This window comes from Monodon monoceros, unplaced genomic scaffold, assembly GCF_005190385.1.
Source record: "Monodon monoceros isolate NGI ecotype Baffin Bay Population unplaced genomic scaffold, NGI_Narwhal_1 Super_Scaffold_7, whole genome shotgun sequence".
In the NCBI taxonomy this organism is placed as follows: Eukaryota; Metazoa; Chordata; class Mammalia; order Artiodactyla; family Monodontidae; genus Monodon; species Monodon monoceros.
Window position 1 is genome coordinate 52,746,165 of NW_021703784.1, and position 22,228 is coordinate 52,768,392.

The following is a 22,228-nucleotide window of genomic DNA, read 5'->3' on the forward strand; positions in this document are numbered from 1 at the left end:
TCAAAGATAAAGATGGGGATTTTTGCCAAAGGGGGAGGGAAGTACGGCCCCTCTAGCCTGTTTTCCTCACCACAGTCCCCCTTGCACCCTATACTCCCGCTGTCCCAACAACTTAGATTTCCCAGTGTGCCATGCTATTTCGTACTTCTGCTTCCTTTCATTTTTGCCACTTCCTTTCTTTCCTCTCTCTACTGACTTTTCTACCCTATCATCTGATTGTCTGAACTTCTTCAAGATTCAACTTCACTGCTACCGTATCTATAAATATAAATGTAATACAGTGTAATGATTAAGAGTAGGGGCCTTGGGACTTCCCTGGTGGTTCAGTGGTTAAGACTCTGTGCTCCCAGTGCAGGGGACCTGGGTTTGATCCCTGGTCAGGGAACTAGATCCCACATGCCACAACTAAGAGTTTGCCTGCTGCAACTAAGATTCCACATGCTGCAACTAAAGATCCCGCATGCCACAAGGAAGATCCCATGTGCCGCAACAAAGACCTAATGCAGCCAAATAAATAAATAAAATAAATATTAAAAAAAAAAAAAAAGAGTAGGGGCCCTGCGGGAATTCCCTGGCACAAAAAAAAAAAAAAAAAGAGTAGGGGCCCTGAAATCACACAGCCTGATTTTAGATCTTGCCTCCATGATTTTTTTTATCTGTAGTCAAGTTATTTAACCATCCGTTGCCTCAATGTCCTCATTTCTAAAATCACAAAAAATTTAGAACCCTGCTTAGCACAAATTACGTGTTCAATAAATATCATTTAAGGGAATTCCCTGGCGGCCCTGTGGTTATGACTCTGCACTTTCACTGCTGAGGGCCCAGGTTCAATCCCTGGTCGGGGATCTAAGATCCCACAAGCTGCGCAGTGCGGCCAATAAATAAATATCTGATATTTTTACGAGTCCTTTCCCTCTACCTTCTCTCCCCCTCCCCCAGAATTGAGTACCCCACCATGTGCTCCCAGGCCAGGGGTCTACTTCTACTATTAACGGCTGTTATAATTGTTTATCTGTTTTCCTCAGGAGACTTTAACAGTTTGACAGCAGAGACCACACTTGTCTTGATAGTCCCAGTTTTTGGCACAGTTGAATGAATGAAGCACACCACACAGGCCATGATTAAAATCTAAATGTTTAGTAGCACCAGCAGTAACACAAGGCACCCAATGTAGTTCCTCATATCTTTGCCAATTGGTATGCAAACAAACAAAAAAAGATGAATTTGGATGCCTCTCAACAAGGCCAAATTTAATTATGCTTTGAAGGTTGTTACTGTCAAAGTGATGTGATGTCAGAGCTGGAAGAGCTCATCTGGTGGCGGAGGTTTCCAAAATGTTCTGCAGAGCCTTGGAGGTTCTTGAGAGCTGCCTCAGAGGCTCTGGGCCTTGAAGCATCTTCAACCAAAGCAAATATGCTTTGATCTATTATATATTAGGCATCATGTAAGTTTTTGTTTGACTTAAGGGTTCAAACTCTAAATATAGTCTTTAAAGCAATTCAACCCCTTATATTACCAGGAGGGCAATGGCTCCAGAGACCGAGGAAAAGCTTGTTGATGCCAACACAGACTTCCTCCCTAGTATTCATGTATTTAAACTTTGCAAAAACATGAGTGGTTTTCAACAGTAAATTCCTAGGTTTCAGCAGTTAACTAAATAAATGAAAGTGCCATTTCAAAATGTTTTGAAATCTAGAATTAAGTCAAGAACAAGCAAAGGTTACTATCAAAATTTAAACAAGATGTATAAGAAACCCATTTTTTAACCTGCTTTTAATTTATTTGCAATGTACCCAAATTTAACAAGACGAAGGAAAAGAAAAGTGGGAGGAACTTGGTATTCTTGGTCACCGTACCTTTCCCTGGGTTGAGGGGATAGAGCCAGAACTGGGAGGGAACTATGGAAGATGCACTCTTTCCAGCCCAACACTGTCATAGTTTTCCTTGTTAATGATTTCCACCTAGAAACTATTCTTTGTGGAGGAAGCACTTCAGTGTCAGAGAGAATTGCCCCCTATGTATAGTCCATGCAGCTTGTTTGCAGTTAATGGGAGAAAAAAAATTCTATTAAAATATAACCTTTGAAAAATATGTTTTACTCTTAAGTAGTTTGATGAAATTGCTCTTCCAGTATGATCATGGTAAAAAAAAAAATTATTTTGACCCATCTACCCCTTTTTTCGTGCTTCAAAGAAATGGGCTACTGGGACTTCCCTGGTGGTCCAGTGGTAAAGAATCCACCTTCCAGTGCAGGGTACGCAGGTTCAATCCCTGGTCGGGGAACTAAGATCCCACATGCCGTGGGGCAACTAAGCCCACATGCCACAACTATTGAGCTCATGCGCCTCAACTACCAAGCTCGTGCACCTCAACAAGAGAGCCAGCATGCCGCAAACTACAGAGCCCGTGCACCTGGTGCACCACAACTAGAGAGAAGCCCGTGTGCTGCAACGAAGAGCCCATGTACTGCAACTAAGACCTGATGCAGCCAAAAAGAAAGAAATGGGCTACTGTGCTAATGGCAACTGAACTTAGAACAATTTTATAAACCTCAAAAACCTGAATCAATATAGCCGTTAGTTTCTCACAATAAAGTCCCATATTCAGCATCCCCACTTTATAGAAATGTCAATAAATGTACTAAAAAAATTTTTTTCAGTCTCAGGAGAGTTGACTGCAAGAAAAACACACAACATAGGAGTTGTTTTAGTTTTATTCAAGGACCTTACCAAGGACTATAGCCTAGGAAACGGCTTCTCAGTAACTCTGAGAGAACAGCTCTGAAGAGGTAGGGGGAGATTCAAGTCTATATGTGACTTTTGGGCTAGGAAATACATACAGTCAAGTATACATCTTAGTAAAAGATTACTGCAAGTCACAAAGAACAGAGATCTCAGCTTAATGATTTTAGTGCTTTTCTATCTAAAGGAAGATGCAAGAATCAGGGTTCATTAAAATTCTTCCGATTGGAACCAAGATGGCGGAGTAGAAGGACGTGCTCTCACTCCCTCTCGCGAGAACACCAGGATCACAACTAGCTGCTGGACAACCATTGACAGGAGGACACTGGAACTCACCAAAACAGATACCCCACGTCCAAGGACAAAGGAGAAGCCACAGTGAGATGGTACAAGGGGCGCAATCACAGTAAAATCAAGTCCCGTAACTGCTGGGTGGGTGACTCACAGACTGGAGAACACTTATAACACAGAAGTTCACCCACTGGAGTGAAGGTTCTAAGCCCCACGTCAGGCTTCGCAACCTGGAAGTCTGGCAACGGGAGGAGGAATTCCTAGAGAATCAGACTTTGAAGGCTACTGGGATTTGATTGCAGGACTTCAACAGAACTGGGGGAAACGGAGACTCCACTTTTGGAGGGCACACACAAAGTAGTGTGTGCATCGGGACCCAGGGGAAGGAGCAGTGACCCAGGGGGAGACTGAACCAGACCTACCTGCTAGCATTGGAGGGTCTCCTGGGGTGAACGCGGGGTGGCTGTGCTTCATCGTGGGGACAAGGACACTGGCAGCAGAAGTTCTGGGAAGTACTCCTTGGCGTGAGCCCTCCCAGAGTCCGCCTTTAGCCCCACCAAAGAGCCCAGGTAGGCTCCAGTATTGGGTTGCCTCAGGCCAAACAACCAACAGGGAGGGAACCAAGCCCCACCCATCAGCAGTCAAGCAGATTAAAGTTTTACTGAGCTCCGCCCACCAGAGCAACAGTCAGCTCCACCCACCACCAGTCCCTCCTATCAGGAAACTTGCACAAGCCTCTTAGACAGCCTCATCCACCAGAGGGCAGACAGCAGAAGCAAGAAGAACTACAATCCTGCAGCCTGTGGAACAAAAACCACATTCACAGAAAGATAGACAAGATGAAAAGGCAGAGGGCTATGTACCAGATGAAGGAACAAGATAAAACCCCAGAAAAACAACTAAATGGAGTGGAGATAGGCAACCTTCCAGGAAAAGAAATCAGAATAATGATAGTGAAGATGATCCAGGATCTCGGAAAAAGAATGGAGGCAAAGATCGAGAAGATGCAAGAAATGTTTAACAAAGACCTAGAAGAATTAAAGAACAAACAAACAGAGATGAACAATACAGTAACTGAAATGAAAAATATACTAGAAAGGGCTTCCCTGGTGGTGCAGTGGTTGAGAGTCCGCCTGCCGATGCAGGGGACACGGGTTCGTGCCCCGGTCCGGGAAGATCCCACATGCTGCGGAGCGGTTGGGCCCGTGAGCCATGGCCGCTGAGCCTGCGCGTCCGGAGCCTGTGCTCCGCAACGGGAGAGGCCACAACAGTGAGAGGCCTGCGTACCGCAAAAAAAAAAAAAAAAAGCCTAGAGATAAACCCACACACATATGGTCAACTAATCTATGAGAAAGGAGGCAAGGATATACAATGGAGAAAAGACAGTCTCTTCAATAAGTGGTGCTGGGAAAACTGGACAGCTACATGTAAAAGAACGAAATTAGAACACTCACTAACACCATACACAAAAATAAACTCAAAATGGATTAGAGACCTGAATGTAAGACTAGACACTATAAAACACTTAGAGGAAAACATAGGAAGAACACTCTTTGACATATATCACAGCAAGATCTTTTTTGATCCACCTCCTAGAGTAATGGAAATAAAAACAAAAATAAATGGGACCAAATGAAGCTTCAAAGCTTTTGCACAGCAAAGGAAACCATAAACAAGATGAAAAGACAACCCTCAGAATGGGAGAAAATATTTGCAAACGAATCAACAGACAAAGGATTAATCTCCAAAATATATAAACAGCTCATGCAGCTCAATATTAAAAAAACAAACAACCCAATCCAAAAATGGCAGAAGACCTAAATAGACATTTCTCCAAAGAAGACATACAGATGGCCAAGAAGCACATGAAAAGCTGCTCAACATCACTAATTATTAGAGAAATGCAGATCAAAGCTACAGTGAGGTGTCACCTCACACCAGTTAGAATGGGCATCATCAGAAAATCCACAAACAACAAATGCTGGAGAGGGTGTGGAGAAAAGGGAACCCTCTTGCACTTTTGGTGGGAATGTAAATTGATACAGCCACTATGGATAAAAGTATGGAGGTTCCTTAAAGAACTAAAAATAGAATTACCATATGACTCAGCAATCCCACTACTGGGCACATACCCAGAGAAAACCATAATTCAAAAAGGCACATGCACCCCGATGTTCATTGCAGCACTATTTATAATAGCCAGGTCATGGAAACAACCTAAATGCCCATTGACAAACGAATGGATAAAGAAGATGTGGCACATATATACAATGGAATATCACTCAGCCATAAAAAGGAACGAAATTGGGTTATTTGTTTGACGTGGACGGATCTAGAGACTGTCATACAGAGTGAAGTAAGTCAGAAAGAGAAAAACAAATATTGTATATTAACGCATATATATGGAACCTAGAAAAATGGTACAGATGAACCAGTCTGCAGAGCAGAAATTGAGACACAGATGTAGAGAACAAACGTATGGACACCAAGGGGGTAAAGTAGCTGGGGGGTGGGAGTGGTGGTGTGATGAATTGATTGGGATTGAAATGTATACAGTGATGTGTATAAAATTGATGGCTAATAAGAACCTGCTGTATAAAATATATATATATGTATATATATATAATTCAAGCCATCCAAAAAAAAAATTCTTCCTAAGATATACATCTAACTATAAGGGAACTGTTTGTCCAAAGCACAGAGCATCCTGTTGTCTTAATTTCCTCTGTCTGAAGCAGAGAGTGTACTGTCCATCAGTGACTGCAGCAGGTTAGTCCTTACAGAACTGGTCAATGAGCAACACTCCCTATGCTTCTTTGTTTAAAGGAGTCAGAAATAAAAACAGTATAGTATATATAGAAACAACTGTGAAAAGGACAGTACCCATAATATACCTAGGTACAACATCATGGAATCCTAGAGACTCTCAGAAGAGCGTTCGAGGAGGATTTATTTTTTACAGTTTTCCTGAATGAATAGGTAGCTGATTAGGCAGTGTTGAGGTGTTCACCATCTCATAAAGCAGCCTCTCCTACATGTGCAGCTGTTTCTTAGGGCATTTAATGCTGAATTAATACTTTTCTTCCTCTTACTTTTACCAGTTGGTCTCTGGAACAATACATAATGAGGTTCTATTCCCGTTTGTGACAGCCCTTCAAGTGATACACAAAGGGGAAGTCCCACATTGTGGTCCTTTTTGTTGAGAGCCTACTATATGTCAGGTACTATGCTAGGCATTATCTCTCTTTTTTTTTTTCTTTTTTTCGGTACGCGGGCCTCTCACTGTTGTGGCCTCTCCCGTTGCGGAGCACAGGCTCGGGACGCGCAGGCTCAGGAGCCATGGCTCACGGGCCCAGCCGCTCCGCAGCATGTGGGATCTTCCCGGACCGGGGCACGAACCCGTGTCCCCTGCATCGGCAGGTGGACTCTCAACCACTGCGCCACCAGGAAAGCCCCTTTGTTGTAATTTTAAAAGGAACACTGTGGTTAAAAAAAAAAAAAGACTGTGCATATGTCATACTAGTATTTACATAAGACAGATTCTCATACGTAATTACTGGGTCAAAGACTGTGAACCTCTGAAACATTTGCTGCCTTCCAGGAAACTGTTCCAATATACGTTCCTTTGGAAAATCCTAACTTGAAATGTTACGGATCTGATATTGCTTTTTGTAGGCATAAAAGCCTCATCCTTTATTAACTGAAACTTAATTCTTCCACCTTGGAGATCAATACCTGATGCATATAGCTTCGCATTAACCTCTAGTTTAATCAGCATTCCTCTAGATAAAATGTTGAAGACATTTTAGCTCCTTATCAGGAAGGGCTGTCTAAACAGAGAGCTGTTCGAAGATCGGAGCTCCTCATTCCTGGAGGCAGGGGAGCAGAGACTGGGCAATTTCTTGGCAGAATGTTATAGATTCTTTTTTTTCAGTCCTCAAATCTTTGGGAAACACCTCGTCCCTCAGCGACGTGCAAGGACCTGAAGACCCAGGCTGAATTTCGAGAGTTTAGCTAAGTGATCCAGTCCTGGGATTCTCCAAATTCTTTATGGCTGGCTGCACCTTAATTTTAGGCTTTGTGGAGGGTGTGCCTGTGCGAATGAATGACAGGAAACGCAGGAAATGAAAACTAGCTTTTATTTTATTTCAATTAATTACGTTTCTTAAAACTATCCATCAAGCCCACTTGTGGGTTTTGGATACAAAGATAAATTCTTGCTGAAAGAACATTCTGGGGCGGGAAGAGGAGAGGCAATTGTGGGTGGGGGAGGTTGGGCAAAAAAAATCAATATCTCCTAGTCTTCTCGCAGTATGGCTCGTTTCCCGTACTCCTCGACCCCCGCTACCAAGCCCTGACATCCCTTCCGTGAAGTTAGCGCCGGCCAGCAAGCGAGCAACGCCGGACACTTAGTAGCCCGGAACCTCGCGTGCGCGTTTCCGGCAGCAGCGTGCAAGGGGAAGTGTTTGGGCGCCGCACCGCCTCGCGCCATGCCCTTCAGCACCGCGCTCGGAGGTGAAAGCTCGTGGCTTAGGTCCCGGCCGTAGGCTTGGTGATTTTCTTTGTAGTTGGAGGTCAGAGGCCAGGCCTCAAGTGGGAACGGCCTCACCATGATGAAGGGCCGGCCGGGCCGAGTGCCCTTACAGTTGCTGCCGAATGAGGCCCGGAGCCTGCCGCCGCCCAAGCTAACCGACCCGCGGCTCTTCTACGTCGGCTTCTTGGGTTACTGCTCCGGCCTGATTGATAACGCGATCCGGCGGCGGCCGGTGGCGTCGGCCGGTGAGGGCTGCGCGGCCGGGATGGTCTGGGAGGAGAGGGACCCCTAGGGCTGAGGGCCGGCTCTGCCTTAGGCTGCCTGAGGTGCCTCCGCTTTTCCGGGCCTTTTCGCGTTAACAGGCCCCGCCTCGCCTCCCTCATGTATCCGCGCCCCGTGAGCTTCTCAGAATCGGGCCGGCCAGAGTGTCATTTCAGGAAACTGAGATGCAGTGCAACCCACGACCTCGCAGTGAGTCTGTGAAGGACCCCGGACTGAACTGCCTGCTCCCCTCTTAGTTCGCACTGTGGGGTGTGCAAAAATGAGCGATCAGTCGATGCAATGCACTACTGACCCTGCGTGCATTATAGCATTTAGTCTTCAGACACCTTGGGTGGTGAGGTGGGGGAGAGGTATTATCCATAATGGGGAAACAGAGCCTTAGATTAAAGCAGCTTGCCCAAGGTCCTAAGTAGCACAGTCTGTTTTTAAACTAAAGAGTTTAAAGAGAGTGCTGTTCAGAACCAGCACTTCTCAGATTTAATGTGCATACTAATAACTTGGGGATCTTGTTAAAATGCAGGTGGTGGTTCATTAGATCTGGAGAGAGGCCTGATGGTCCCAATCTCCCAGACGCTGCTGGTCTGGGGACTTCACATTGAGTAGGAGGCTCTAAACCACTGGGCTGTATTTCCTAGTAGATCAGTGTTCACCTGTCTGAGACCAGCAGTGATAGTAAGTGACACAGTTAACTGTGCTAAAGTCTATGGCTTTCCAAAGGGAAGAGAGGGAAACTTTGTAAAAGGTGTGTTTGAATTTAGCTTTGATATGTCAGACGGATACTTGGAGAGAGCCTTCCAGGCCCGTGGGAGGCTAGTGGGAGTGAATGGGGGGCAAGAGCACCTGAATCGGGGGCAGTTGATGAGTGAGTGCCGAGTAGGGCGATAAGGCAACAAAGATTTAGGTGGATGGTGGCAATTTATTCTCTAGGCAGACGGGAACCTTACATGCTTTTGAAAGCTATCAGAGGAAGTTCAGTGATTGGACCTGTGTTTTAAAAGGTCAACTTTGTTAGAAACTGATTGGAGCCAGGGAGCCCAGCTAGGAAGAAGGCTAATACAATGGTCCAGGCAAGCAGGAACCACCTCACTTGTGCCTCTTTTGCCTTCTTCCAGCTGTATGTATGCCTGGAGGTTGACTCCCAACCCACCAAATTTTGGCATTTCTAGTGCTCAAATAGACTTGAGATCCTGTGTGCTTTGGGCATGCCCCCACTCCACAGAAAGGAGTGATCTTTTGTCCATTTCTGCCACTAGGAACTATGGGGTGTCCTCCCTTCTTATCACCACTCCACACTTGCCCACGCCTGTCACTTGGTGTAATGGAAGGAGCTCCATTTTGGAATTAAATGGCCTTGCTCCGCTGCTTCCCAGCCATGTCACCTTGGGCAAGTTACTTGGTCAGAGCTCAAGTTTCCTCATCTATAAAGTGAGAATAATTCATCTTTGCATATTTTTTTTTGAGAATTAAGTGAGGTTCTATAGGCAGATGCCTGGCACACGGAAGGTGCCTAACAGGTTTCCCTTTCCTTAGCTCTTGTTATGCAAACAGTTTACCATATATTTGTTCAACCTTAACTGAGCTCTTTCTCTGTGCCAGGCAGTGTTAGACATTGGGTGTATGGGGGGAGGAATACTGACCTGCCCTTGAGGAACTCCTAATTGTGTCAGGGAGACAAACAGATCTGGGTCTAGGTGTGACAGACAGGTATTTTGATAGAGGTGGGTGAGCAGAGAGTGCTTTGGGAGCATAAAGGAGGTTCAGATCAGAGGGATCCTGTTCCAGAGGAAGAAACGGTTGGCTGAGATTTGAAGTATGTATCACTTAATCTCACCTCATTGTTGTCAAAGAATGTTTTGTGCCTTTTCTGGGAGACAGAAGAGCACAGTAGTTAAGAGCACAAGCTTTTGGATTTGACACCACCTCCTCCCTACTAGCCATTTGATTCTGGAGAAGTTACTTATCTCTGTGAGCTTTAGTTTCCTCATCTATGAAATAGGGATGGTGTCTACCTCTTTGTGTGACTGTGAGAACTACGTGAGATAATGGATGTAAAGCACTTAGCCCAGGCCTAGGGGTCAGAGTTCCTGAGTTCCCTGGGTTTCCCCTTAGTTGCTTTGGAAAATTCAGGTCTTGAGGACTTTATTGAAATAGTTTTCCTCAGCAGCATTTATTGAATGCATACTGTGTTTATCTAGTTCAATGTCTGGCATATAGTAATGTTCAATGAGTATTTATTGAATGAATGTGTAGATTACAAGGAAATATAAAACATTGTCCCAACCATCCAAAGATTTACAAACCATATGGGCATATCTATTAAAAAGATGAATTGTGGTACAACTTTATGCACATAGGAGGAGTGGGGAAGAGAAATATATGGTGGATTTTCCAACTATGGCCATGGAGAGTACCTGGCATTCTGTAGGTAGTTGGAATATTCTGTCAAGGAAATCAAGTTGTGCAGATCTTTTTCAAGTTAGCAGAAAATATTAAATACAATTTTTTCTTAAGCTTTTCTCCCATCACCTGTTTTTAAACCCTTGTTTCTGGTTACCACTTACCTGCCCTAAATTTAGAGTTAGTTGGTATCTAAGTGTAATCCACAAAATTAAATGTTTATTGATTTCTAGTTTAATATATCAGTAGTTTATGGCATTCTGCAAAGAGCACCATGGCTTTCAAGTTTAGGTTCACTGAGTAAAGGAAAGAAGGGGAAAATAATTGTGGGAGGGTTGTGTATGTGGTGAAAGGGAGACCACTGCTGAAAGAGAAGAGGCTAGGGAAATGAGGACTTGAGAAGAGGCCAAGCCATGCCTTTAGGGCTAGGACACTGATATCATCTAAATCTTCTGTGAGGGATATGAGTAAGCACAGAGAGTCTGAGTCTTTGTATCTGTGTAGTCCAGCGGCACACGGGAGAACCCAGCACATTTTGGTTTGCTGTATTACAGGTGGCCCATTAGGGGAAGCAGTGGCTCTTTGGGCTAAGGGAGAATGCAGAAGAGTCTGGTCCCTGTCCAGTCCCAGGTCATAGTGATACTTTGTATTTTTATTGTTTTACAATTTTTCCAAAACACTATAATAACTACTGTGAAAAAGACAGGTTAGGTATTATCTTTGTTTTAGAGGTAGTAAATTGATTTGCCCAAGGCCATTCATCCATTTATTATATATTTATTAAGTGCTGTCTGTGTGCTGGTATACAAAGATGAATCAAACATTGACTTTGCCTGGTAGTAGAGAGAGAAATAATTACTATAGCAATTTACATATTAATAGAGATGAGTTCATCCTTTTAACTCTAGGAAAGTTATAGGAAGGTTTCTTAGCAGAAGTGATGTCTGAGTTGAATCTTGAAGGCTCAGGAAGTTGCTGGACAGAGAAGTAATCAGTGCATGGTATATAGAAGCATGAAGGAGCCTAGTTTATGTGAGGAATTAAAAGTAGTTCAGTATTGCTGGGCACAATGTGCATATCAGGGAGTGTCAGAAGATGAAGGTGGAAGAGGCAGCTCATGAAAGGCCTGGGAGATCATATGCACGAGTTTAGGGTCCTGTTGACCATAATTGAAGAAGGGACTGACAGACTAGTTTGTGTTTTAGTAGAAATTCCTCTAATGACAGGGTAAAAGCTGGGATCATTGTGGAGTAGAAAATGAGGTGAAAGGGAGACCAGTTAGTGTAAATGAGCACAAGTTCCCTGAAGTGAGGAAAGGAAATATTTATAAGGTAGAATTGACAGTGACTGGATGTAGGGGAAGAGGGTAGAAAAAAAAGATAATTACTGTGTTTATTACCCAGGACATGGATTCCTGGGTAAATGGTCTTATTCTCTGAAATAAGAAAAAGAGGTATGAATAGGAAGGAACTGAGTTTGTTTGGGGGTATTCAGGTAAATGTATCTGTCAAATATTTGGCTATATTTGTTGTTCAGCATGGGTGCCTGAGTTGGACGTTACTTATAGATGATAATAGATAAAACTATAGGAATAAAAAGTTCTCCAAAGGAACATCTATGGGATAAGAAGAGGGCTGGGAATAGAATTCTGAGGCATAGCTAGAAAACCTGCCCTTAGCCTTTTGCAAAAAAATATTTTTGTATATAAAGTTTATACTTTGCATCTCCCCTTCACATTTAAAATTTTGGCTTTCCTAGATCATGTGATCCTCTCCAGTCTTATTATAATAGGATGATTTTTTTAGTAGGATGATTTTATTTATTTATTTATTATTTATTTATTTGCTGCTCCGCGTGGCATGCGGGATCTTAGTTCCCCAACCAGGGATCGAACCCATACCCCCTGCAGTGGATGCGTAGAGTCTTAACCACTGGACCGCCAGGGAAGTCCCAGTAGGATGATTTTTTAAACATAGTTTTTGAATATGCAAAATTACAAAATTTAGAAGGTACAAAAGAGAATTGAGATATATTTGTTGTACAGTGTACTGTTTTAGTAACCACTAGATATGCAAAAATAAATTGGTATATGGAGACAAACCAGATTGCTTTTAGACCATCTGTAGAGGACTTTACCTCTACTCGTCATCTTCTGAACATGTCCTGGAATACAAGCTAGTGTAGGTCTAAAGTTAACTTACTGAAAAAGAAAAACTTTTTTTTCTGTTTCAGTCTGCCATTCAAGTTTTTGTACTTATCCACCTTTTTCCTTGAAGAAACTTATAAAACCTGAATTTTAAAAATCTTGGGTTCTGTTGATAGTTACATTTGTATACTTAATGTTGCTTTTCATAGTTGCCAGATATCCTTAGGAAGATGTCCCAAAGAATACCCATGTACAAAAGCCTTTTTTCTTAAAAGAATGTTGAAAGAAATAAATTATATATCTGAAACATGAAAAATGTGATTTTTAATACACGTGACTGATTTTTGCTTTCTTTGGGATTTGTTTCAATTTCAGGTTTGCATCGCCAGCTTCTATATGTTACTTCCTTTATTTTTGTCGGATATTATCTTTTAAAACGTCAAGACTGTACGTGTGCTCTGAGGGACCATGATATGTTTGCATATGTAAAGTCACATCCAGAGGATTTTCCTGAAAAAGGTATTTCAAGTTAATTGTAGAAAACTTCTTTCTTATTCTGTATCATTTTCCCTGGTTAATCTTATTTATGCCTATGGCTTCAGTGCCTTCTGTATTCTGTTGACTTCCACCAGAATTCTCTTGAATTCATATATCCAGTTTCTGGCTGAGTACCTCTGTGTCCCTCAGACAGCAGACAACTCATGTCCCCTCTGCTTGCCCAGACCTCCTGTTCTTCTGTGTCCTGCTTCAGTGAATGGCACACTGTCCACCTAGGCTCTCCAGCCAGAAGCCTGGGAATCATCTTCAAGTCTGTGTCTTTGACTTCCCATTAGTCATCAAGTCTAACCGTTCTAATCCCTAAATAATTCTCAGCTCTGAACTCTCCTCTCTACCCTTGCCACTACCCTGGTTCAGGCCCTGGTAATCTCTTGTGTGGCTCTTGCACTTGCCTCCAGCTTGCCTCTGCCTTTAGTCTTACCAAAAATCACATCTGTGTGGATAAATATGGATGTGCTTAAAATAGCTATCCATTACCTTTTGGATAAAATCAAGACTCCCTAGGATGGCTTGTTTTCCCAGGCTGAGCTAATTACCTGGTAGAAACACTTAACTCATACCTCTTATCCACCCCTTATCACCCACAGGCTGTGTTGTGTCCCTCACTGGACCGTAGCTTCATCTTTGTTTCTCCAGCCTCCAGCACAGAGCCTACACATAGTAGGCACTTAATAAATAATGGCTGGCCTGAACTACATAGAGCCCTGCCTCATCTCCTGCCTCATGAAGTGCTGTCCTGAACCTGCCCTATATCGCTTTGTACATGCTATACCTCCTTAGTCCTCCTCTTGCCCCATTTCCACTCTGCGCACCCAACAAATTCCTGCTCACGATTCATCATCTCAATGAAGCCTTCATCCAGCTATAGACAGGAATTTCCTTAGCATACTCTACTTATCTTTGTGCAGCTGTGAATATAACTGTAATACAGCTGTTTTCTTGTTCAGATTTTATACAGATACACAATATAGATGTGTACATATGTGAATGAATGAGTGTAGGAAATTTTTGAAATTTTGTAAATATATAGATTTTTAGATTTTCCCATTTATGTAAAAGTATAATATTAAGCATTTAAATTTCATCAGACTGAATGATGATGTGTAGGGTCCTATTTAGCTCTGAAATTGTATTACTCTAACATTTCCCTAGCCTTCAGTCACATATGTGATGTTTATGGTGGATCAGAAAGGCAACTTTTTTTTGCCAATGAAGAGCTCAAAGACTAATACAAAGCCATGAATAGTAGGTGTATCAGGGATGGGAAATACTCAGAACTGCTGGATGTTAGATCTGAAAAAGGAATCTTGGGAATATTGATTTCTAAGAGGGAGACCCAGTATTGGTTAGTCCTCAGTCCCAGACCTCTGGCTCTTTGCCTCCACATTTCCACTAGCTCCCTCTGGCAGTGAGTGTAGAGGGAGCTCATTCTCTCTGAGCAGCAGATTACTGGCAGGTGTGCCAAGAGCCTTCTGCACGGACAGCGCAGTCATGGAGAGCTTGAACGCCTCAGCTCCTGGCCCCTCCCTATTCATTCCTTCTTTTACCCCTTCAGCTAGGATCCCCCTGGCAGCCCTTTGCCCCTCCAGATAACCATCTGGATGTCACCACAGATTCTTCCAAAGTTATTCTTCATTCAGTGGAACAAAATGCCTCAGTGATTGCCAAGCCATGGTTGAGGACTAGAAAATAAGGCAGTTCTTAAAAGAATATTAAGTGTTAATTTTTCTTCAGGAAATATGATTTTTTAAACACAATTTAAAAATCTTCTGTGATCTTTCTTTTTATAGATAAGAAAACTTACGGTAAAATTCTTGAAGAATTCCATCCAGTGCGTTGAAGTCTCCAAAATGCTTGCTCCGGTTTCACTGATACCGGTTTTTTCTGAATTTTGTGGAACTGTTTCTGTGACATCTGAAGTTTATGTTAATCTATACATTAACACCTTGTGATTAAAATGATCATCATAAGCACTCTGACTCCTTTTTGTCATAAGAAAAATAGTTCATTAGAGAATGGTCAGTTTCCATTTACCTAGTTTTAAGAAGCCATCTGGCAGATTTAAAAATGGGGTTCTAGTTCAGAGTTGGCAAACTATAGCCTGTGGGCCAAATCTGGCTCACTGCCAATACGATTTTACTGGACACAGCCAAGCTCATTTGTTTATCTGTTTATGGCTGCTTCCATGCTACTGCAGCAGAGTTGAGTGGTTGTGACAGAGACCTAATGGTCTGCAAAGCCTAAAATATTTAATATATGGCCCTTTACAGAAGAGTTTTGCCTGCTCCAGTTCTAATGCCAAGTGAGACCAAGCAAGCCAGATTATGGAAGGTTTTGTGAGTCGTGCAGAATAATTTTGACTTGATTCTGTAGGTAGTGGAAAGTCACTAAATGATTTTAAATAGGAATAACATGGTCATGTTTGTATTACTGAGCTCTCTGCAACAACATAGAGGGTGGTTGAGAAGGAGGAAACTCAAGACCAGGAGAACAGCTGACATGGCAAAGGGGTCTCAGCTCTTAGATGGGTCATCCTGGAGAAAGTGGGGTCAGTAGCTAATTCTGTCCACAGTGGAGCTTGGTGCAATTAGAAGTAAGAGATCCCACCTAACTAGAATGAGGTTACTCTTTATGGCTTATCAAGTCCAAATGCTTGTCCAAAAAGTTTTTGTTTCCAAGGTCAGATTTTATAATCAGATTAGGTTTTGGAGATTAATAAAAGTGTTTGTTTATATGTGATTTCAAATTAGGTGGCAGTCTGAATATAAGCAGATGGGCAAATCAGATGGTTCCATCTCACTTCTTTTGAGTCCTACTTGTTAAAAATGAAATTGTGTCTGAGAAAGTACTTTAGAGGTTAATAAAGATATGTACAAATACAAGGTATTTTTTATTGCTACTGCAATAAATATAGTTCACCTGTGCTCAGCAGGTGTAAGAGTGTGAACCACTCAGAGTTGGTTTCTTTTTTTTTTTTTTTTTTTTTGCGGTACGCGGGCCTCTCACTGTTGTGGCCTCTCCCGTTGGGGAGCACAGGCTCTGGACACGCAGGCTCAGCGGCCATGGCTCACGGCCCCAGCCGCTCCGCAGCATGTGGAATCTTCCCGGACCGGGGCACAAACGTATCTATGTGGAACCTAGAAAAATGGTACAGATGAACCGGTTTGCAGGGCAGAAATAGAGACACAGATGTAGAGAACAAACATATGGACACCAAGGGGGGAAAGTGGCAGGGGGGTGGGGGTGGGGGTGGGATGAATTGGGAGATTGGGATTGACATATATACACCAATATGTATAAAGTAGATAACTAATAAGAACCTGCTGTATAAAAAAGTAAATTAAATTTAATTTTTTTTGAAAAAAAGAGAAGTTATATAAGGTAACAGGATCCATATCCTTATCTGTAAGTTTGAGGTGTTAGGAGACAAAGCATAGTCCCCAGATATATTATCTGTGCAGATGCTAGATGAATGCTGAGGTCCCCTCTCAACTCTAGTCAGTAATTCCATGAGTTATAATGCTTCCTCTTTACCATTGACCTAGTCTTCCGACCAACAGTCTTGGAAGATAATAATCCCTTGCATTGCCACATTATCACAGTTGAGAAACTGCGTTTGCTATATTTATTAATAACTAGGAAAACGAGGCCCAATGAGAGGCTCATAGTTGCACAAGTTAGTAGCAGAGTCAAGTGAACAAGACCTTCCGAGTTCTAGTTCAGTTACCTGCTTGTAACACCACCTTGAGGGAAAAGATTTACTAGGTACCTGGCGGAGAGAGGAGGAGAGCATCAGAGGGGATCTTCTCTCACCTAGGCCACCCTCACTCCCACTCCAGAGCAGAAGCCCCTTCTGCACCCTCCTGACTGATGATCATCCGCCAGACCACTTCCTTCCTCTCCTATGGCCAGAGCTATGAGAAAGTTCACCTTTATGTTGAACTGGATTCTAACTCCTCATGGCCCCTCCCCATTACATGGAAATACTCACCCCACCCTAAAGTCATGGGCCTTAACTCTGCTTATATTAGCACAACAGGGTAGTGTGAAAACCCATCTCCCAGCTTTAACTTGCTCAGTCGCACAACAGCCCTATGAGGCAAAAAAACATTAGTGTCGCCCTTTTCAGATGAGGACACGGAGATGCAGGCAAGGGGAGGTACTTGCCCAAGGTCTCAGACATGACAGGAGGAGACTCAGCCCAGCTCCCCAGACCTCAGAAGAAAGTGACAGTTTTCCCTCTCTCCAAGTCCCCTTCATGGGCTGGCCAGGCACACAGCTGCAGGTGACCTGGGGTCATCCTGCATTGGACAGCTGGCCTTGCCTCTCCAAGGTACAGAGGGCAGCCAAGTCCAGCCATGGACCTGCTGTGAGGGCAAAGCTTCCCCTTTTAACCCTTTCTGTACTGCAGGTCGCAGAGTGGAACAGAGAACATGGCCAGCTCTTCCCTCTGGCTGTGTGGCCCTGGGCTAGTCCTGCTCCTTCCTGAGCTTCACCTTCCTCCTATGTTGTAATAATGATAAGAGCAAACATCGATTGAGGGCTTGCTATTCTAAACTAAGTTAATATACGCAAAGTGCTTAGAGCAGAACTCAATCCTTCCAATAATCCTATGGGGTAGATGGTCCTCGTTCACAGAGGAGGAAACTGAAGCCTAGGAAGGTCAAGAAATTAACCTTAAAACACACACTGTTAGTTCTTAGGCAAGGAGGAGTTGGAACAAGTGCTAAATCCTACCCACCAGTAGTTATGAGGATTAGAGATGGTGTTTGTGAAATATCTGGAATATTGCAAGACCTCAATAAACACGCACTGCTTCCTGGCCACTCCCCTTTCCTATGCTATGCTCCCAATTCCTCCTTTATTCTTCCATTCTAGGACTTGCTACACACAGTTCAGTTCCTTTTGTACCTGTCCTGGCTCCCAGGACTGCAAATGCTCAGTAGATGCTGGCTGAATGATGACCGTTAGATTCACTTTTTGATACACTCTAGGGTCTTTGGTTATAATGTCCAGTCACCTTGAAAAATAGGGTCCCTGACTTGGCAGGAGGAAGTAGTGAGGACTTTGACACTTTGGCAAGGGACCCCAGGTGGCTGCAGCCACACATGGCCAAGGCATAGCAGGTGCTCAAAGCCAGCTCATGGGCCTGACTCTAAGGTGAAGCTCTTTTCTAGAATTCCAGAAGGAGAGGTGTGCCATACTCTGTCCTGACAGTCTTCATCATGCATGGTGCTTTCCTCAATATGTTACTGCAGACAAACTGTTAGCAAGGTGCATTAGCCCAATATTACCTCCCCACCAGTCAGCTGGGAGAAGAATTTTCATAAAATTGTATCCTAAACTATGAGTGGAAAAGAGCAGGTTTTCTAAAATAATAGATTAAGTGAAAACATTTAATTTTAATAGATTACTTAAGTAAACATTTGATTAATTCATTTCCAGCCCTAAAACATTTTTTGTTTTTGACTTTTACTAGGGAAAACACCACGCTGTGCACCTTGCGGGATCTTAGTTCCCCATCCAGGGATTGAACCTGCGCCCTTGGCGCAAACTTGGTTCAAACTCCACATGCACATGGAGTCCCAACCACTGGACTGCCAGGGAAGGGAAAACGTTCTTAAAATGTTTTCTCCTCAGGAAAATGGGACTTCCTGTGTATTTAAATACCCAGGATGGCTGGGCAGTGGGTTTAGCCAGAGACCAGTAGGCTGGACATTGTGGTTTAGGTTCTGGGGCTGCTTCCAGGTCCACCTGTGACCAGGCTTCCAGGGCTCCAGCATCCACGAGTATAAAGTGAAGGGTTTGGAAATCTCTGAGGGAAGGCCTTTCCAGCCCTAGTTGTATAACTCCTTCTGAATCCATGTTTGGGTCACTAAGGATATTATTATCCTGCTCTACTTCTCTCATTTTTAACCCAGCTCCAGAGTCACTGACTCAGAACTGGAAAACATGATGTCCTGCTTGCAGACAGGGCTGGGAGAGCTGACCCGGCGTGGTGGGCAGGTCAGGAGTGCCCCATCAGCAGCCTCCTGGGCCTATCTTTACCTTTGAATAGATAGAATTTATCCAACAAGGGGGCTGATCTTTGTTAAGTCCTCCTCAGCTCAGACTTTGGGGGACTCCAGCTGAGCACAGGGCCCCTGTGTCCTGCTGTGTCAGTCTGCTTCTGTGTGTGCATCGTAATCCCATCTCAGGCCAGTCCTTCCCAGAAATGCTCCTGGCCCTGGCCCCGGCCCCAGGGATTGAGGGGGCGCTGTACGTGTGAGTGCGCCAATTGGTAATTGGGGGAATGAATGAGCGACGTGAGTAAACAAGTGCAGAACAGACGGAGTAGCCCTGCGAAGGAGGGACAGGAAGGTCTGTGTGGCCAGGGTCATGCAGCCAGCAGGCTACAGACTGAGACTGCCTCCAGGCCCACCTGGCGTATGAAAGATAAAATGTTGCTGACTCAGCAGCTGCCAGCTGGCTCCAGTTATCAGGGATCTAAGGGCACAGGCTGCGCTCAGACAAGTTCTAGGAGTGGGGAGAGGAGGCAGGCAGGAAAGAAAGGACAAGGACGTGAGGTCTTCTCAGGGGGTGCAATGAGGCAGGAGACGTGGCCCTTGGTTCAGAAGGGCCCACTGAACTCAGGTGTCCCTGCTCTCAAGTTGCCACGTCTCAGGGTTGGGAGGTTATCTTGTCCAGCTGGGCCACTGCAGGTGGAAGTAGCAATGGATAAGAGCGAAGTAGCAGAAGCTGGGCTAGACTTCAAGCACCATTCAGTTTCCCCAGACTTCCCTCCCACCCTCAGGTGGGGAAACTGACACCGAGTGAGGTACTTTACTGGAATGGCCTCTGCGGAGCTGCCTGTGACCTCACCCTCAGGGTATCTGAATGCCTCAAGTTGGAAAAACTGAACTGGTCCCAGATGGACTGGGGTCAAGGCCCCCAAGAGCCAGGCCAGGAACACCATGTGACCGTGGTGCCAGGGGTAAGCTGATCAAGTGCCCTGGGAAAGCCAGACTCCAAGTAACCCTGGCTGAGCTTAAGCCCAGGCAGCTACAGAATGGACTCAGACCTAGGTTGTGACAAGTTTTCTAGTTTTAAAAATGATTTATATACACACACTCATGTCACCTGATGCCCATGGACCTCAGGCTGTTTGTCACTCGAGTCCTGACCTACTGGAGAACATAGGGGGTCAAGAGTCACTGAGCCCCTGCTGTGTACTTTGACCCCCTGCTGTGCCATGAGGAGTCAAGAGAAAACTGGACAAAGTCCCTGCTCTCCAGAACCAGACTCCCTCTGTCACTGGGGGGACTTCATGTACTGAGAGCCTGCAGTGTGTCTGTGCTGTGCTGGGCCTGGGGATGTTACAGGGCACGAGGGGGTCAAGGTGCCCCACTCAGACAGTTTATATCTAGTGAGAAGAAAGCTATGATGAACACATGCACAGATAAATATGATAATATCACATCATGACATGTACTAGGAAGAAAAAGTAAATTAATAAGCTAGAGCCTTGCTACTACAAGTGTCGTCGTCTACAGACCAGAAGCATCCAATAACCAGAGAGCTCATCAGAAATGCAGATTCTCAGGCCCTGCCCAGGGCCTCCTGAATCTCTATTTCAACAAGATCCTCAGGGGATGCCTCTGACCAGCGGGTCAGGAATTCACTCCAAGCATGGTAATTGCCCCAGGGAAAAAAGAAACATTTGAGATGTAAATGTTCTCAGCTTCTGGAAGCTCTGTCTTGCAGGCAGAGGGAACAGCCAGTGCTACCAATCATAAAATATTCTCCTTAAAGGCACAACAAACTCTCTAGGGAACCTTAAGCAAGTCATCTTACCTCTTTAGGCCTCAGTTTCCAACCGGGTAAATCGAGGAGTTGAACTCAATAGAGGCTCTTTCAAACTAAAAAACTACAATCCTCTGACTGGAGGATTCTGAGGCATCAAGAGTCAAATGATCTGGGGCTTTCCTAGTGGCGCAGTGGTTGAGAGTCCGCCTGACGATGCAGGGGACGCAGGTTCTTGCGGGTCCGGGAGGATCCCACGTCCCGCGGAGCGGCTGGGCCCGTGAGCCATGGCCGCTGAGCCTGCGCGTCCGGAGCCTGTGCTCCGCAACGGGAGGGGCCACAACGGTGAGAGGCCCAAGTACCTCAAAAAAAAAAAAAAAAAGAATACGTCTGCCGATGCAGGGAACAAGGGTTCGAGCCCTGGTCTGGGAAGATCTCACATGCCACAGAGCAACTAAGCCCGTGCTCCACAACTGAGCCTGAGCTCTAGAGCCCGCGAGCCACAACTACTGAAGCCCTCACGCCTAGAGCCCGTGTTCCGCAAGAAGAGAAGCCCGCGCACCGCAACAAAGAGTAGCCCCCACTCACCACAACTAGAGAAAGCCCGCGTGCAGCAACGAAGACCCAATAAAAAAACAAATAAAAAAAAATTAAAAGAGTCAAATGACCAGCTAAGAAAGAGCTATTTGAGGGAGCAGCAGGGCCCTGGAGTCCTCAGGTTACCCTAAGAGGCCCAGGCCTTTCCTGTCCTTTGGGAATAGAAGTATCTCTGCTTGGGGAATCCACTGCAAACTCCACTGTTACAAAGGCTCCTTGTGAGTGGCTGACTGGCGTCAACCCAGGAAGCTGGCAGGTCTTCCTGACCAGCCTCCACTCTGGTCTTCCTCCCTATCATACCCCTCCCCCCGTTCTGGGAAGACCCAGCCCTCTTCCAGCTGATACAACTGGCTCCCGGGGCAGCCTACAGGCTTCTGAGCTTGCTGAGTAGTAAAGAGGGGGGTTGATAGGACAACAAAGTGCTCCCTAGTCAGTCAGTCACAAAGGTCTGGATTATCAGAGCTGGATATACTCTAGCACTACTGCAACTCAACCTCTACCTTATTGATGAGGAACCTGGGACTCCAAATTATATTTTCAACCATGTTTTGTTCACTCCCCTGGAAGGACTTCACCTGCCATATATATCATTTACTATAAAGCTATTATATTTTAAAATTCTGTGACCAGACAAAAGTAGTCACTCATATGGAAAACATGTCTGTCTCTCCTCTACCTGGGGTCCTTGAGGGCAAGAGACAGGTCTACCTCTTCCCTATGACCCCAGGAGCTCAGGAAATTTTCCTTGGTTTGTTGACTGAAAGGATGAATGAATGAAAATTGTGGGGACCTGTCTATCCTTGGTGTGCTTCCCAGATATTTCTTCACTCCTTCCTCTGTTGTTTTCATTCAGTACACTTTTACTGGGCTCCCCCTAGGGAGCCTTAGGAGAGAGATCCA

The 22,228-nt window shown here is 44.6% G+C and overlaps 1 protein-coding gene across 1 annotated transcript; it reads left to right on the forward strand.

Moving 5' to 3' along the window:
• The first annotated feature begins 7,496 nt into the window (after nucleotides 1-7,496).
• LOC114886402 (NADH dehydrogenase [ubiquinone] 1 subunit C2-like) lies at nucleotides 7,497-14,922 on the forward strand. The gene is made up of 3 exons (XM_029206854.1): nucleotides 7,497-7,811; nucleotides 12,767-12,910; nucleotides 14,740-14,922. The coding sequence occupies exons 1-3, from the start codon at nucleotides 7,643-7,645 to the stop codon at nucleotides 14,787-14,789; spliced, it is 363 nt and encodes a 120-aa protein (XP_029062687.1). The 5' UTR covers nucleotides 7,497-7,642; the 3' UTR covers nucleotides 14,790-14,922.
• Nucleotides 14,923-22,228: the final 7,306 nt, after the last annotated feature.

What these genes read in the sequence shown, in the direction of transcription:
- LOC114886402 (XM_029206854.1), top strand. Translation starts at nt 7,643, where the DNA reads ATGATGAAGGGCCGGCCGGGCCGAGTGCCCTTACAGTTGCTGCCGAAT. An exon ending in GCGGCCGGTGGCGTCGGCCG is followed by an intron (nt 7,812 to 12,766) that starts GTGAGGGCTGCG and finishes TTTCAATTTCAG; the next exon opens with GTTTGCATCGCCAGCTTCTA. An exon ending in AGAGGATTTTCCTGAAAAAG is followed by an intron (nt 12,911 to 14,739) that starts GTATTTCAAGTT and finishes TTCTTTTTATAG; the next exon opens with ATAAGAAAACTTACGGTAAA.